A 15,615-nucleotide genomic window follows, 5' to 3' on the forward strand; every position below is an offset into this window, starting at 1 on the left:
GAAGAATGAGGCCCTGCATCTTTCAAAGGCTGAAGAAAACATCATGTGTTATTATCCTGATGGGAAATATGGACTAGGCTTATGGAAATTCACAGCAAGCAGCACAGTTCTCTATCTGCACCAGCCTTCACTCCAACCTCATCAAAGGGTGGTTACCCACATCCATAAAGCACAAAGCTTTATATGCTTAGTTCACATTATTCACTTCATACGCTCAGTTTCATTTAATGAAATACTCCTATTCAAACACCTAATTTCCTTCCAAACCTTGCTCAGCTTTTGGCTGCTGGGACATTTTATGGCAGATCCTCAAAGCAGGAGACAAATACTAACGTACTGATTCGGTTGTGGGGGAAACTGACAACCCTCGGCCACCTTCTAATCCCCTCTCTTCAGAGCCTCTGAAAAACCCGTTCACCTTGGTCACTTTAACACCCACCAAATGGATTACTTCAGTCATTGGTGGAAACAGTGACAAATGGTAACCACGCCACAACTACCCAAAAAATCATGGCTTCAAATGTTCTTTAGGTACCTAAACTTGGATTTTCACAGAAAAAAAAAAGAAGAAAAAAGGTGGGTGGGCATGTCAGTGAGACATTTCTGAAGCAAAGATTGGCTTTGAAGCCAAAGCATTGGCAATTTGGATGGTGTGGCTATGGTTTTGGTCCATTCCTTTATGCATATTATAGACTTCACCAAATCATCGTCCCTAAGGGCTCTGGATTACTTGTGGGGAGTGTGTGTTGGTTTACACGTCTCTCTAAAACCACCTCAATATATCTAAACCTGCATCCTTACCCTGTAAAGTAGCACAGATTTTTTTAATCTACCGGAGATTCACATGTTTATGTAAAGTCTTTTCATTCCATCTCTAGCTGAAGCGCACGTTCAACTTTCCACTAGAACCTGCCAAAAATGCCCCAGACTCGCAAAGTCAGAAAGTAGGAATTCAAGTTTCATCATGTATTGAATAAAAAAAAAAAAAGTTAAAATTCTCCATTTTTATTTCACATTGCAAACCTTTCATAAATCAGAAAAGTTTGAGAGTTTCCCAAGGTACGGATTTGCTAAGAACAAAACACCAGTTCAGTGTTAGTCTCTGCTCTTTCATTAGTAGTTCTCAGAGATTAAGTTTCTTTATAGGGATTGGAAAAAGCACATCCTAAAATAACACAATCTTTGCTTCCTCCTCTTCACAAAAAAAAATGCAAATAAAAAACACTAAAACATTATTTATCTACCTGTAATATAGAACCGTTCATGACTCATACCTTGAAATAACACCAGCCCTGATTCTTCTAAATAACTTTATTCCACATTATTTATTGTAAAAGATCTTTCAAGTAGTACATACATAGCTTTGTACCCTGGAAAGGAAAGCTGGCGGCACACACTCCACATCTCCCAAAGTTCAAAACTCATAGATAGTGGATAAAAAACATGCCAAGGAAATGGCCAGAATAGTATTGCTATTCTTGGGAGCTCTGCACTAGGTTAGGCTCAGATAAGAAATGGATAGACACACATGTGTACACTGGTGTGGCAACTGCAAGTAGCTGGGACGGTCAGCAAAGATTCTACCCAATTAATACCCTTGAAAAGCAGCTGAACATATCAAAAAGATTCACTCACAGCTCTGAAAGTTTGTAAAAGAGAATCCATGCCGCCTTCCTTGGTTTCGCCCAGGGATATCTAGAACTGAAAATACAAGTATCTACAAAGCAACTGATGGTTTGGCCTCCAATGTTGAGGTACAAAACTTGCAGCTTTTCCCCACACAGCACAGAGCATCCCTGACCTGTGGGATACACAGCAAGAGGGACATCTGGGGAAGAAAATCAAGCCTTAGTGTCAACAAAGCCTCTGCAAAAATCAGGAGAGCAAGTCTCAGGAAGGACCATGGTAGACTTTTCTTTTTTTCTCAACTTTCATGTTGAGTTCCATCTAAACATGAGGAGGAACTTCTTTACTTTGAGGGTGGCAAAGCACTGGGACAGGCTGCCCAGAGAGGTGGTGGAGTCTCCTTCTCTGGAGACATTCAAACCCCGCCTGGACGCGTTCCTGTGCAACCTGCTCTGGGTGACCCTGCTCTGACAGGGGGGTTGGACTAGATGATCTCCAGAGGTCCCTTCAAACCCCTACCATTCTGTGATTCTGTTATTCTGTGTGACTTCCAGAGTATTTAACATGCCAAAGCTAGCAGCCTGCTGGAGACATCCATTACCAAAGTGCATGGACTCCTATTTTGTGTTATTCATGTGTTCTTGGTTGAACACCTGAAGTGGGAGATTTGGAAGGAGAAGTGGAATAAAATGGTGTACTGATACAGTACGCTCTCTGACTCTGACCCTCTGACACTGAACTGGCACCACTACTGTTCAGATGCAATGAAGTTTTCAAATACTAAAACACCCAAATGGCATTGCCCGCTTTGATTCTGAGTTCTGAATATCCCATCACCACTGTTGGCCAGTCTCTATAGCGAGGTCCTGCTGAAAATCAACCCTTATTTCTATGACAGTAACATCTACCATCACAGTGCTTCGATTAGACCTGCATAGCATACAAGGAGATGTTGCTCAACATAGTTATGGGCAGCCTGGATTTGGATGTTCTGCATGTTCAACACTGGGTAAGCAGCCGTACAGTGACAGCAGACAAAGCCCTAAGCCCTAGCTTGGATCCCCAAAACCAAGGCTAGCTGCTACTAGCAAGGCACAGAAATTTGCACTGCTTTACGAGTAGCTTAAGCAACTTGCTACCATCTTCTGGGTTGGCCATCTGCTACCATTCAGAAGCACAAACATTTTGTTAGAGCAGCAAAACTCCCTGAAACACAGTGATTTCCTTCCATACAAAAGGGGCCCCAAATTACTCAAAAGCTCCTGCAGACATTTCAAAGTTTCACTATTTGCCTTCTCAGTTTTTACAAGGACTGCTTGTAACCATCATAAAAGTGGGGTTTTTTTTTAAATATATATATTTATACAGCACAAGCAGCTTAAAATATATATTTGCAAGAGGCCCCTCGCTGCAAAACCCAAATGGCTCCTTTCTCATTGACTATAGTCTTGCAAACCCTGTGGCTAACTTTAAGGAGGCTCTTATGTTTGGATTCCTAGGGCCTGTTTCTGCCACCCTTGCTGCAATTATTAGTAGCTTGTTCTGCTTTTTCCACTCTTAAGAAAAAACTTGCATCAGGCAGAATGGTGAGAACAGGCTAAAAAGAATCCCCCCTCTCTTAAGGCACACCTTTTTCTTTCAGAAACCTCCATACTGACTCGTCACATACTCTGACGCTTACCCCCACCGGACCCTGAGGTCCATCAGTTATCTGAGCTCTCGCTTCAGCTCTCTCCACTGGGCTGACATCCTTCCCCTCTCCCTTCCGGCGACAGAGAAAAACTACTTTTCTCTTTCATTTCCTCCTGCCCCCTGACGCATATATGGACGGTTCCTTCCCTCCATTCCCAGTGGGGAGTTCGGAAACCATCCTCTCCCAGTTGTGCTCCCACTGCACTGCTGTGCGGACGCAACTGTGCCCACACCAGCCTTCCTGCATGGCACTGTGCTAATGCCATGCGGGACGGCTGGCCAGTCACCACTGTGAGGAAAGATTTAGGCCAACACAAAGCCATTTCTCTTTTAACTTTACTAAAGTGGCGGTCTGAAATCCATTTCCTCCCCTCCAAGGTTTCACACTCATTCCCATTCCCATGTCACATCATCAGTTGCAGGTTTCCAGCCCAACCTGCACAGCGTGGTACCAAACACGAGCAGAACCACACGATGTCTCATACCACTCATCATCTCTCCCTGAGAGTCATTTAAACAGCGGTTTTTGCAGAGGAAAGCGAGTGTGTCTGCGGAGGTGTGTAGCCCTCAGCTATCAGCACTTCCATGGGCATGACACGGCCTAGGCTGGGGACTGCGCTGCTGCGAGGGCAGCGGAGGAGCACGTATGGTCTGAGACATCTGGTGGCAATAAACAGGTATTACCTTGCACTCAGCAACTGAAACCCAGCAGCTCTGATCCTGACTGGGAAGGGCTTTCATGAAGACCCAGCCAGTGCTCGCTGGGCGGTCGCCTGACACCTGTTTCAGCATGCTCCCCAGACCTCGGGGGGCCATTTTGCCTTACGGTAGCCATAAAGAGTGAAGAACAGGAACTGAGTGCTCTGGCAAAGCAATTGTCGCATCACAAACAAAAAAGTACATTAATATATGTATCTAACAAGAAAATTTGGCTGTCTAGTATTCCTGTTTAAGATTTAGACTTTCTATATCTTCAATACTGTAGCTGTGCCGTCACAGAAGAGCTTATTTTTCTGTTTTATTTTATTTTTGTGTTGGGTTTGGTTTTTCAGGAAGAGAGCAATTTCATCTGTGTCTGCAAGCACAAGACACTTCAAGGTGTGGATGCCATGCAGTACTTTCCTGGTGGGCCATCTTGGTGGGAAAAGATACTCAGGTCTTTACAACATCACACTCCAAATGCAGCTTTTCCCCTCTCCTCTGTGTACATACAGCTTTGGACCTGAGACTCGGGAGCAGGGCTCCAGCACCACCAAAGCTGCTCCAAGATCCTACAACAAAGCAAGTATCTAGATTGATAGTAAATCATTTCACTCCCAAAGCCAAGGACACAGAAGACAACAAAAAGCAGGAATTAAAAGTCATTTTCTAAACAGTCCCAAGCAGACTCTGAAGTTTACTGACTGGAATAAATGGAAAGCTGGGATACCCTACATTTTCAGGCTCTCCACTCCTGTGCTCACAGTCTCTTTCACCAGAGAAACATGACCTGATCAGTAAGCTGAATTCATCCTCAAGCACCTCACTGTGGTATGGCTGGATTAACATCCCCAGACTGGAGAGGCAGACACCAAGACACATCAGTTTGCTGGTTTGATCCAGCAAAATAATATCCATGTACTTCCTTCAGCTGTGTCCACTGATTCCAGGGAGTGCCACCTCACACAGCAGGTGCGTTGGCATATCGCACATCACAGCACAACACACATGAGGGGGTCTACAGCAGGGACAGCATCAGAACCTGTGTCCTGAGTCACAGAGGGGGAACTTGAGCACCCCTCTCCACCTCAGGGGACAGTCAGCTCACTGCTTTGCACTATGTGCGATGACAGTACAAACCCAACAGTCTCTTCCTGAGGTTTGATAAAACCCTGCCAAGATGTTACTGAGCATCTCACAAAAGATTTCAGCCATAACTTCTTGTTTGGAAAGTTTCAAGTAGAAGAGAACAGTGGCTTAGGTTGAGCAGCTCCCTGGCACCACAGCATGGAAAAAGCATTCAACCCATTTTTAAAACAGGGCCAATGGAGCCCAGCAAAGGTGACACGTCACTTTGAACGTTTGTCTCAGACCTATGAATGAAACTAGGTCTTCTGATCCCCAGCCCACTGCCCCTGGAATAAGACCTCAGCCACAGTACCAAATACATATACTAATCATAAACGCATCTGAAATCAGGCTGAAGTCTCAGTCCAGCCGAGCCAGATGGAGCCTTTCCATCACTGCCATTCACTCTTAAATTGTTTATAATACATTTACTTTGGGAGAGCAGAAACGTCAAACCAATGGCACAGCTAGGAGAGAAGCTGAGGCCGAAGCTCAGCTGCCACGGACAGCAAGGCTGCGAACACATAACCCAGAGCAGCCACTCCTGAAAAGTGCGGCAAGCCTTCTGCCAAGTCCCCGGACCGCCGTCAGCTTCACGCTGCTACAGCCTCTCCGTGCGGGGCCATCTGCAAAGCATCCGACGCTGAAGACCACACAATTATGTCACCAAACGGCATGGCCTCAAGAGGTGACGAAAGGGAAAGGCATTCAGACTATGCGAAAGCACAGCTCAGCTGCTCATGCAGGGACAGATTCTGGTGCCGTTGGGTATTTCAGCGGGGCTGCCACGTGAAGAAAGATGCTGCCCAGCAGGAATAACAGCATCTAAATCCAGCCCTCCCGCCTATCTGGCCGCAGCCTGCATGCTGCAGTGCTCTCCGAGCTGTCCCAAGGACCTCAGCAGCACAGGTAAAACTAAACGCTGGCTTCCTGAGGCTGAAAACACGAGGCCTGGCTACTCCTCAGGCTGCCGAAGGGGCGGCAGAGGTGGGCACAGGGTGCTGCTCCCACGCTCCCCTCCCTCAGCAGTGGGAGCATCCTGGGGCTCTGCCAGGGCTGGCCAGGCAGGTGGCGGGGCTCGGGATGGACACTGGGCATGGCGAGACACTAGCCTTGGCAGCATGGTTTGTCAGTCACATCTACTGCTTTCTGTTGAGGGAGTTTTAAGGTAAACTCAGTAGTTGTTGCCTGTTACTAACCAAACCCCTTCCCACTGTGTACGCCCTTCCAAGGATGCCACTGTGCAAGGAGGGTAAAAAGTACTTCATTACAGAATAGCACGACAAATTATGCTAACTATTCAGTTTCTCTTATTTTTGTCTTCTTTTCAGAGACAAGGAAAAACTAACATTCCAGCTCCAGCAGTTCTGCACTTTTTCCAAAAAAAGAGTTTCGGCCAAAATATTGCAGCCAACTATACAGTAAACAGGACGACAAATAACCATTTGAAGAGTTGCCTCTTGTTTTACAGCAGATGTATATATTAAGAACGACCGACTCCTCCAGTGGAAAAATAATCAGTTTAACGCCAGAAGAATACAACAGTCGGAAAGATTTGTTGGAACCAGGACCATTGCAAGATGCCCAAGAGGACTTGATGACTGAGTAATAGTGAAATAGCTGCACTGGAACAACGAAATATGAACACACTCCACAGTCCTCAAAGGGTAATTTGTTCTGTTTAATGAAGAGCTGATTTGATGATCAAGTTACTGACTGAAGAGGGGTGATTTAAAACGCACACTTCTCCAGATCGCTTTCTAATATATACATAGTTAAATTTGGATGTACCTTTTAGGTTTTCCTCCAGGGCGAAGAGAAGCTTGGACTGACTTCCTTACAACAGGATTTCAGTATTTTATCTGATGTAACTAACAATTTCTCTCTGTTTAGGAAAAGCTCTCTGTTTAGGAAAAGCTCTCTGTTTAGAGTACACAATTTCTACATGACTTGGGTCCTTCTTCCACCTTTCCTTGCTTCTCCACTCCTTGGGGTTATTTGCCTTAAATATAGACCCACTCTGCCAAATGCAAGTACCTACACCGAACACACACAGTCCAATTTGAGCAGCACCGAAGCACGTTCAGCTCTTACCGCAGCATGGGGGTGTGACATGGCCAGGGCACCCACGCCGACCTGGCACATGGGAAGAGCTCCCATATCGCATGGCGCAGATGTCATTTATGAAGAGATAACGGCAGGTCAGCAGTTACAAGTTAGATGAGACCGCGTGCTGCTCGGGAAACATCCAATAAAACCTACACAGATTTTAACCATCCTGAAAATGCTGTGAACAGTACAAAACACGACAAAGTTTGAACATACATTTGCAGAAACTCTGAGGGGCAGCGGAGGGGAGAAGACCTTACATTACAACCCAGAGAGCAGTCCCAGGGAACCAGGGAAGAGGAACTGGTGTCAGCAGAGCAACATGTGTCAGAAACCTAGATGCCATGCGCCTTAGGAGGGCAGGACACAAGACGAGAGGTCTGGAGAGAGATGGGTACCAGGATCCCCTCCAAGACAAAGGAGGCGGAGGGAGCTCAGCAGCCTCCACAGGTCTTGCTGGGGACCAGAAGCACATGAGCTGTCAGCACAACCTCCCATCTCCCCAGGCAAGCCAAGACCACGCAAGGAAGGAGCCACCATGGAAACACTGTTTGATGTTGCTCCTGTTAACTCTGCTACCAGTGTAGTAGTTAAGCACTCAACCATGTGGTCCACCGTAGAAAAAGTTCCTTTTCATTACAAGCTTTCCTAAAGTTTAAAGAGGAACCAGGGAAACCTGACACTTTCCAGGTGCTTGTACGTTCCCCAAAGGAAATGAATCCAACTAAGGAGGTGCTGCAGGCAAACGCTGCTGGTACCCACAAGTAAGAATAAATGCGAAAGCTGGGATGAGAGCATCAGGAAGTCCATCTAACCAGGTACAGGGTCAGTGCAAAATCCCCTTGCTGGCCTAAGTGCCCCTTTGGTAGAGGCAGGCAGTGGAGATGCAGGCTAACCCAAACTGCCCCTCTAAGACATCCAGGGTGTGGAGGAAAGCTTAGAAACGTGTGTCCCGGAGACTCAGAGAACAGACAGCAAAGCAAAATATCTCAGCAGTTCTTGTTTTTTAAATCTTGTGCTTTTTAAGCCACTGTCTTGATCTTGGCAGTGCTTATTTTGGCACTGCAGTTTGTGAACATTCAACACAGACTGTAGGTTTTGCAGCCAACAGCGCAGCAGAATAAGCGGCAGTATAGCAAACACATAAAAAATGTAAATCTGAATTCAAAGGTTTTATACTGGGTCACGCATAGCAAAGGATCTTCCAGACGACCTCCCATTTCTCCAGGAGACCCATCACTCCTTTATTGCCCTGAAGACAGAAGCCTTAGAAGCTATGGTGTCAGTGCAAATATAGCGAAAATACATGTTCTCAGCCCACATGGAAGCAAAATACTTGGTCTCCTCATGAGCCAGAAAGAAAGGGTCTCCCCAGCTTCAAGACCTGCTGCTCCCCTCTGGCTTTCACTGCCTCACACACAGGCGGTGCATCCCTCTCTCCATGCCGGGCAGGGGCACGGGCTGCCGAGGTGAAGCGATCTCTCATCTCGGGGAATAACAAAAACACTCGTAGACTCGTAGTTCCAAGCAAATAAAATTTCAACTGCACTCAAAGTAATAAAGGCAATACTCTAGTGCAAGACACCAGTGAAACCCGCTGTTGCTTTAGGGGGCTGTAAAACAGAGAAGACAAGCGGTGATTTGGGGTGGAGGGGGAAGCAGAAGAGGGAGCGCTGGTACCTGCCCGAGGGATCAGGGCTGCAGGGCTGTGAGAGCCCTCTCAAGGCTGCTCAAGAGCGCAGTCCGCCTGCAGCTTCGGGGAGAAAAAAAGCAGCACGGGGCTTCCCGAGAGAATGGCACATCAATGTCTATGCCATTCCCTCTGGAAGTGACCACCTCACCTGCTGAGTGCGTTAGCGGTCCATGGGAGGCATAGCTAAACATCCACACTCCCTCCTCCCCCTCAGTGTAAATCACACACGCAACAAATGATAAATGTTCCCATGATACATGAGTGCACCTAGTTAAGAACAGTTCGTTTGAGAAGGCAAGGAGGGGAGTTAGGAAATACTAATTATGAAGACAGGCAACTCAAGTTAAACAACATTAGTGGATCCTGACATTTCAAAACTGTGAAAAAAAAAAAAAAAAAAAAGGTGCTGGTTTCGCTGCAGGTTGTTGAATATTTGGGATCACACTGAGGCTACCAAACACAGGCTCACTCTGGAGGTCTTTGGTCAGGAAAAGGTTCCAGTCCTGATTATACCTGAACTGCAGCAGTGTAAACTTAAAAGATCCAATGCCTGATGCCAGCACATCCCGACGCCACCTTAGCCACACACCTGCGCACTTCCCCAGTGATGGAGAGAGCTGGGTGACACAGTGACATAGCTGCCAGCTAGAGAAACTGTGATTCCTGGAAGAGCACCAGAAATTGAACCTGGTGAAAATACTGCTTTGCTTCATTGATCAGAAGATACTGGACCACCTGCAGATGGCTACAGACAACTTGCAGCAGACATGAAGTCCAACCTCAGTTATCTTGAGACTCACAAGCCACATTTACCATTTCAGTGTCCTGCATGAGAAATGTCCATGTGACTTGAGCACTGAATGTGTCTGAGGAGAGAGCTACAGTTTTTGGGTGTATGAATACTCACTCAATGCACTAGATCATACAGACAAGATCCCATTCCCTCTGCAGGCAGAGAAAAAGCATGCCATGTCTTTATTTTGCTCCATGATCTATTCAGCCCCCCTCTATTTTCTGAAAGCATCTTCCTAACCACATGTACAGCCAACCTCGGTCCATGTGCTGTCCGAAGAGTTGGAATTACAGACTTGGACAGCACAAGGGCTTTCATACCTCTGACACACCCAGAGGCTGGTACAGAGCTATACAGTTAAGACCATTACAGCATTGCCCTATATAACTGAGAAGATACATTCCTTAGCGCTAAATGCAGTGGAAAATTCCCTTGGAGATACTCCTGCTTTCTCTGTTTATGTCACACAGTCTAGCCAAGGAGGGAAAACGAGAGTTAGTGCTGCTGTCAGCAAGGCTCTCGTTCTGAGCTCAGCCTCTTCCTAAAATTTCTCCCAAATTTCTGCCACTGGCCGCAGGTGGTGCTTGGATATTGTTTGTATAACAGCAGCTGAGGAGGATTTCTACAGAAGGGCTGCTTTCTGCTGTCAGTGTGTGTTCTACATCCTTCCACACACAGGATCTGGCTGCAAGCAACAAAAATCTCTCTTGGCAAAACACAAATGGGATCTCCCCCTAAACTGGCTCCAGCACAACACCCTTCTCTTACACTTCCTTGGCCTGAGAGACTGCACATAGCAATCCCGGGCACAGGCTCCACACTGACTTTCCATTTTGATAAAGAGAAGGGAAGTCAGTGAGAGAACCAGCCCAATGACAGACCCTCACTGGGGAAAAATCTTCTCTTTCTTTCCACAGACAAAAAAATGAAGGGCTCTTTCATTTCGTTTGTCAGAGCCCCTCGGCTGAGCCGAGGCAGCCGCCCTGCCTCCCAGACACAACACTCAGGCAAAGGTTCCAAAGTACAGAGTTGAGTTTGGGACAGGTCACCTCGACAGAGCATGTGCTGGAAAGGTGAGGAAAGCAGAATGGGAAGGGACCATTTCAAACATGGATAGAAGATGAGGAAGCAGGGCAGCAAAGGCACTCAACAATAGCTTTTAACCCCTGAGAAAGGACTCCAGCACCCACTAGCCCTCCTGCCTGAGACTACACTTCTTCAGGGCACAGTCTGGGTTTAGTGGCTTATGAACCACTCCCTAGGCTGGAAAAGGAAAGTGGTGCCCACTCAGCGTGGCCAGCACACCACCAGGGAGAAGGAACACACATGCAGCCCACACCCAAGTCCTGTACGGCCCCTCTGGGGGTAGACAGCACAGTGTTCCCACTCCAGCAGGTTTTGGTGCGCTCCAGAGGTCCGTAGCTGGGAAGCACGCAGCGCTCTGTGCAACGCTATGCCAAGACATTTGGGTTTGTTCAGAAATTGGCTTGGGTTTACATCACATTGGTGTGGGACTGCAAACGAAGAAAGACTGTACTGAAATTTTGGATGTAACATCCATAAAGCTTCAGACTCCCCTAGAATCACTTTAGATGTTACACAGTCAGAGAAGCAAAAGCCTGCCTGTCACAACAGCTAACACTTTTCTTCACAGGCTATGACATTTCCCATGGATGTTGCCCATGCTATCAGCACGCAACCTCCCCTGCTCCCTTCCCTCCTTCTCCTCTCGCTTGCCGGCAGGCAGCCCCAGGTACAGAAGACCCCGTTCCCCCTCCACTCCCCACCGCTGCAAAGCAGCGTTACTGCAAACCCACTTCCAGGAGAGTGATCCCAGGCTTAACCTGGACAAGCACAACACGTCACAGAAAGAGACAGCAGTGGATATACGGGCACCTGCCCCCAAAGCTGCGCTCACTCAGCCTCCTGCAAACGCACTCTGTGACTGTGCACCCTGAGGGCCACGCACCTCCAGCAGCCCACAAAGAGAGAGCTGTGTAGGGTCTTCAAACCAGCCTTGAAGATCTTTTCCTTGTTCCAGATTAAGCAGATCTTTCCAGTTTGCTTAGGTGCACACTAAAACGCCCCAGGAGTCACGGGTGACATTAGATCCTGCCCAGCCCTGAGCTGCCACAGGGTGAGATGCGACCATCCTTGACTGGTTCCACTGCAGCTACGGCATCGGGCTGGAGATGGGGCAGCCACTGTGTCCAGAGCCAGGGAGCAGGTGTCCCCGTACCGCCCTGGCCACTGTAACCCCAGCAGTTAAAATCTGGTGCTGAAATGCCTCCATACGTCCCGCTACACCCTGCCTCTAGCCGTGCTCTGGTGCAAACACCTTGCGGGCGCCAGCTGAGGCAGTGCCGGGATGCAGCACTGCCCGCGGTGCAGCCAGTGCCGCGGGGGCTGCACTGAACGTACACCGCTTCCAGGCGGGAGAGGACGGGGAAGATCTGCCACCCCACCCCGCGACCCGACCTCCCGAGCAGCTGAAAGCCGAGGCTGAGCGCCGGGAGAATCCTGACAGCAGCCCCAGCCTCGCCCGGCCTGATCCAGGCTCCGATCCTCAGTGCTCCGGCGGCGGGAATGAAGAAAAAAGAGGGATCTCGCCCGACTTTCGGAAGAGATGCTCGGCGCGGGGTCTGCCCGGTGTCAGCGCCGTGAACCGAGGGAGCGGGGCTCGACGGGACGAAGGGGCCAGCACCCGGTGCCAGCGGGAATAAGGCAGCCACGGGCTAGAGGCAAGCGGGAAGCAGCCCTCGGTTGCCCTCAGCTCACGTCTGGCCGGGAGCGCCCTTGGCGGGCTGGAAGCCCGGAGCTGCCCCAAGCGCAGCCGAGCCGCCGCGGGCTGACCCGCGAAGGGTCCCGCTCTCCCAGAGCCCCGGGGATCCCCCAGACCCTCGGCGCCAGGGCTTGCCCCGTCTTTGCAGACCGCCCACCCCCCCCCTTCCCTCCCCGCCCGGGTCTCCCTCCCCAGCCTGAGGGAGGGCAGCCGGAGGGACCGGCACAAGCACGGGGGCGGCGGCAGGTGGCTCTGCCCGGCTCGGTCGCCTGTCGCCGGGGCGGCTGCCTACCTGGTGCGGCGGCGGGCAGCAGGGCGGCGAGGAGCAGCAGCAGGGCGGCCCAGGGCCGCGGCGGGGCGCGGGGGGCGGCGGGCCCCGCCATGGGGCCGGGGGTGGCGGGAAGCGGCGGGGCGCGGAGCTGCCGCCCGCCCGGCGTCCGTCTCCGCGGGGCTGCCCCGCTGCTTCCTGAGCGCCCCGCCGTCTCCTCCTCCCGGGCTGCCGGGAGACTGCAGCGGGGCGGCCCCGCGGAGGCGGGAGCCGACCCTCCGCCCCCCGCGGCACCCCCTGCCCGCCCCGGCCGCGGGGCCGGGCCCGGCCCTGCCCCGCATCCCGGCACACCCGCCCCGCCCCGCCCGTCGGTCCCCGCAGTATCCCCCGGCCCTTTGCCTGCGCTCACCTGGCTCCTTCTGAAAACTTCTCCTCGTGGAGAAGAGCCTGTCCCTCTGCACCCAGGGGAGTTTCCGCTGCCCCACGCGTGTTACACACGCACCCTTTCGTCTCGTCCCCCGTGGCACTGCGTCCTCCCGGCCGGGGTGGGCATTCAGCCCCGGGCGGGCGCAGGCAGGCGCGGCCTGCCCGCCACCTTTATCACTTCCCTCCACCGGCACCTCCGCTCCTGCCCGAGCAACGGAGAAGCTACCCGCGGCTGGGCATGAGGCTGGGCTCCGGCCTGGGTGTGGGTGACAGCGAGGACACCGCCGCCTGCCCAAGCCTTCTCCTCGGGGAGCGCAGCGGCACGGCGGCCCTGCCCACACAGCCCTGCCTGCGCTGGGTTTGACCTCCTTTCCCCTTGCCCACGGGCACTGCAACCTCGGCAGCTGCCTGGCAGCGAGACATCGCTCACGCAGCTGTAGCTATCAGTTCTGCTAGAGAACGGGGGAGGCTCAGGGGTACCCCCCACCACCACCTCGCAGCTGGAATATGAATGACTGTACAGAACTTCTACATGGTGTCTTTCCTTCTTCATGTCATCCTTTGTTCTTTCTGTATTTCTGCCTCACATCTGGCTGGGGGGTTTTGCTTCGGTCCAGTCTTGGACTTCTCAGTTAGACTTCTCTGGTGGCCTCCACCTCCCCATCTACTTTTTGCTGCATCACTGAAGGAGACCCATATTTTCACAACAATCAATAATGGGTCCTCTGCTGCAGAAACTAAGCAAAAAAAAAAAGGGGGTGGAGACGCATTACAGTTCTTGCCTGCTATGGAGGGAAACATAAGATATAAAAGTTTCTGCAGGCACTGGGAAAAATAAACACCACATTTTCCGGCAAAAAAAAATAATAATAATAATCCCAAATAGATCAAACAAGCAAAAGCACAATTTAAAGGAAGGCAAATAACATGGGCAGGCTTCGCACAGGAATCTGGCAGATGCCAGTTCCGCACCTGCTTCTGCCCAGACACCCGTCCTGGCGTGCTGCTGCACAGCCCTGTGGCTGAGTGTGTGGGGGACCAACACAGAGCCACCTCCAAAATCTCAGGCTGCACCTCTGCTGCTGGACGTACCTGCTCCAGGGACTCTGGCCCCACTTGCTGCTCCAGCCCTCCCGCCTGAGCTGCGCAGACCCCCCAGCCCATGGGAGCGGTGTCTCTGCTGCTAACAGCAGGCACGCCATCGCCTTTGGGCCCTGGGTGTTATGTGTGTGCGTTTTTTTCAGTTTGCAGTGTCCAAAATGAGGGGAAGACAGTATTAACTGGCGAGCTGCATGGGATTTTTAGAGCAAAACGCTGTGGGCTGCACACCCTGGCGATGTTATGGTGGAGGTGGTGTTGGAGGGCTCTTTGGAGCACGGGGAGCCAAACCTGGGGCCTGCTCATCCATACTGAGTATGGGGCAGCCCCCTGCAGAGCTGCACCTGAGTTTTGCTGCAGAGCAAGGTGATCATTTTCACCCCAGATGGGAGCCTGGGAGTGGTCTGAGATTTTAGCAGCCATTTGCAAGGTGGGGACTGTAGCCCAGAACTGAAGCAAGGAGCCAAATTATGTGACAGCATAGGCATGCTGTGACAAGCAAAGGGAGCCCATCCCAGCCCCCAGCTGCGGAGGTCTCCGATAGACTGTCTTTCACCACTCCTGGAATATTTCCTCCCAGAACCTGACTGCTACAGCCTGGGAGAGGCTTTTAAAAACAAAGCAGCATATGAAAAAGGAGTCTCTAGTTGACAGGGTTTCAGACAGCTCAAGGTAAGACACATCTGTAATACCACACGTTCAATATATTGCTGCCTGTTGCAGCCTGTTGTCTCCACATTGAAAGGAGCAACATTGGTAACTTTCTCCTCTTCTCACTTTTCACTGTTCCCCTCATTGCTCTGAATGCTGCCCCTGTTGCTTGAGCATCACTGCTTCGTTACCCCCCCTTTGGCTTTGATTCTGCCCTTCCTGAGGGGCCTCCTCAAGGATGGAGCCTGCAGTGCGATAGCAGCAGTCATGCAGTGGGGTGCTGAGCGTAGCGAGCCTTCTACATCAAATGCCACCTGCACCCTGAGTGCAACTTTTAAAGGCTTTTTCTGGATTATGAATCAAGGACTGACTCGAACACTGACTAGTTAATTATATATGCAGTTCTCATGTGGGGAAGCAGCTATTCCCGAGAGAAAGTAAACTCCACCAACAAGGTATGACGGCTGGGGCAGGGAAACACCCAAACCAAGAGATCTGAATGTTTGGGTCAGAAGTTTTATCAAATAGAACGGGGTAAAGTTCTATTAGAGTCTGGGATCTCAACATCACAGAGATCCAAATCCCACCTAAAATCTGGAGCAAGAGCATTTCTGTGTGAGGAAAGTACTGTTGAACACGGTGCTGTTTGT

General features: G+C 50.5%; 1 protein-coding gene across 1 annotated transcript in view; it reads right to left on the reverse strand.

The window, feature by feature from the left end:
• The window catches only part of FNDC1 (fibronectin type III domain containing 1), a 72,076-nt gene extending 59,139 nt beyond the window's left edge, over positions 1 to 12,937 (reverse strand). The window contains exon 1 of the mRNA XM_063329224.1: positions 12,815 to 12,937. Coding sequence (XP_063185294.1) covers positions 12,815 to 12,905 — 91 coding nt within the window. The 5' untranslated portion in view covers positions 12,906 to 12,937. The remainder of the gene's footprint in view (positions 1 to 12,814) is intronic.
• Between the last annotated feature and the right edge of the window lie 2,678 nt (positions 12,938 to 15,615).

Source organism: Chroicocephalus ridibundus, chromosome 3, assembly GCF_963924245.1.
Source record: "Chroicocephalus ridibundus chromosome 3, bChrRid1.1, whole genome shotgun sequence".
Lineage (NCBI taxonomy): Eukaryota > Metazoa > Chordata > Aves > Charadriiformes > Laridae > Chroicocephalus > Chroicocephalus ridibundus.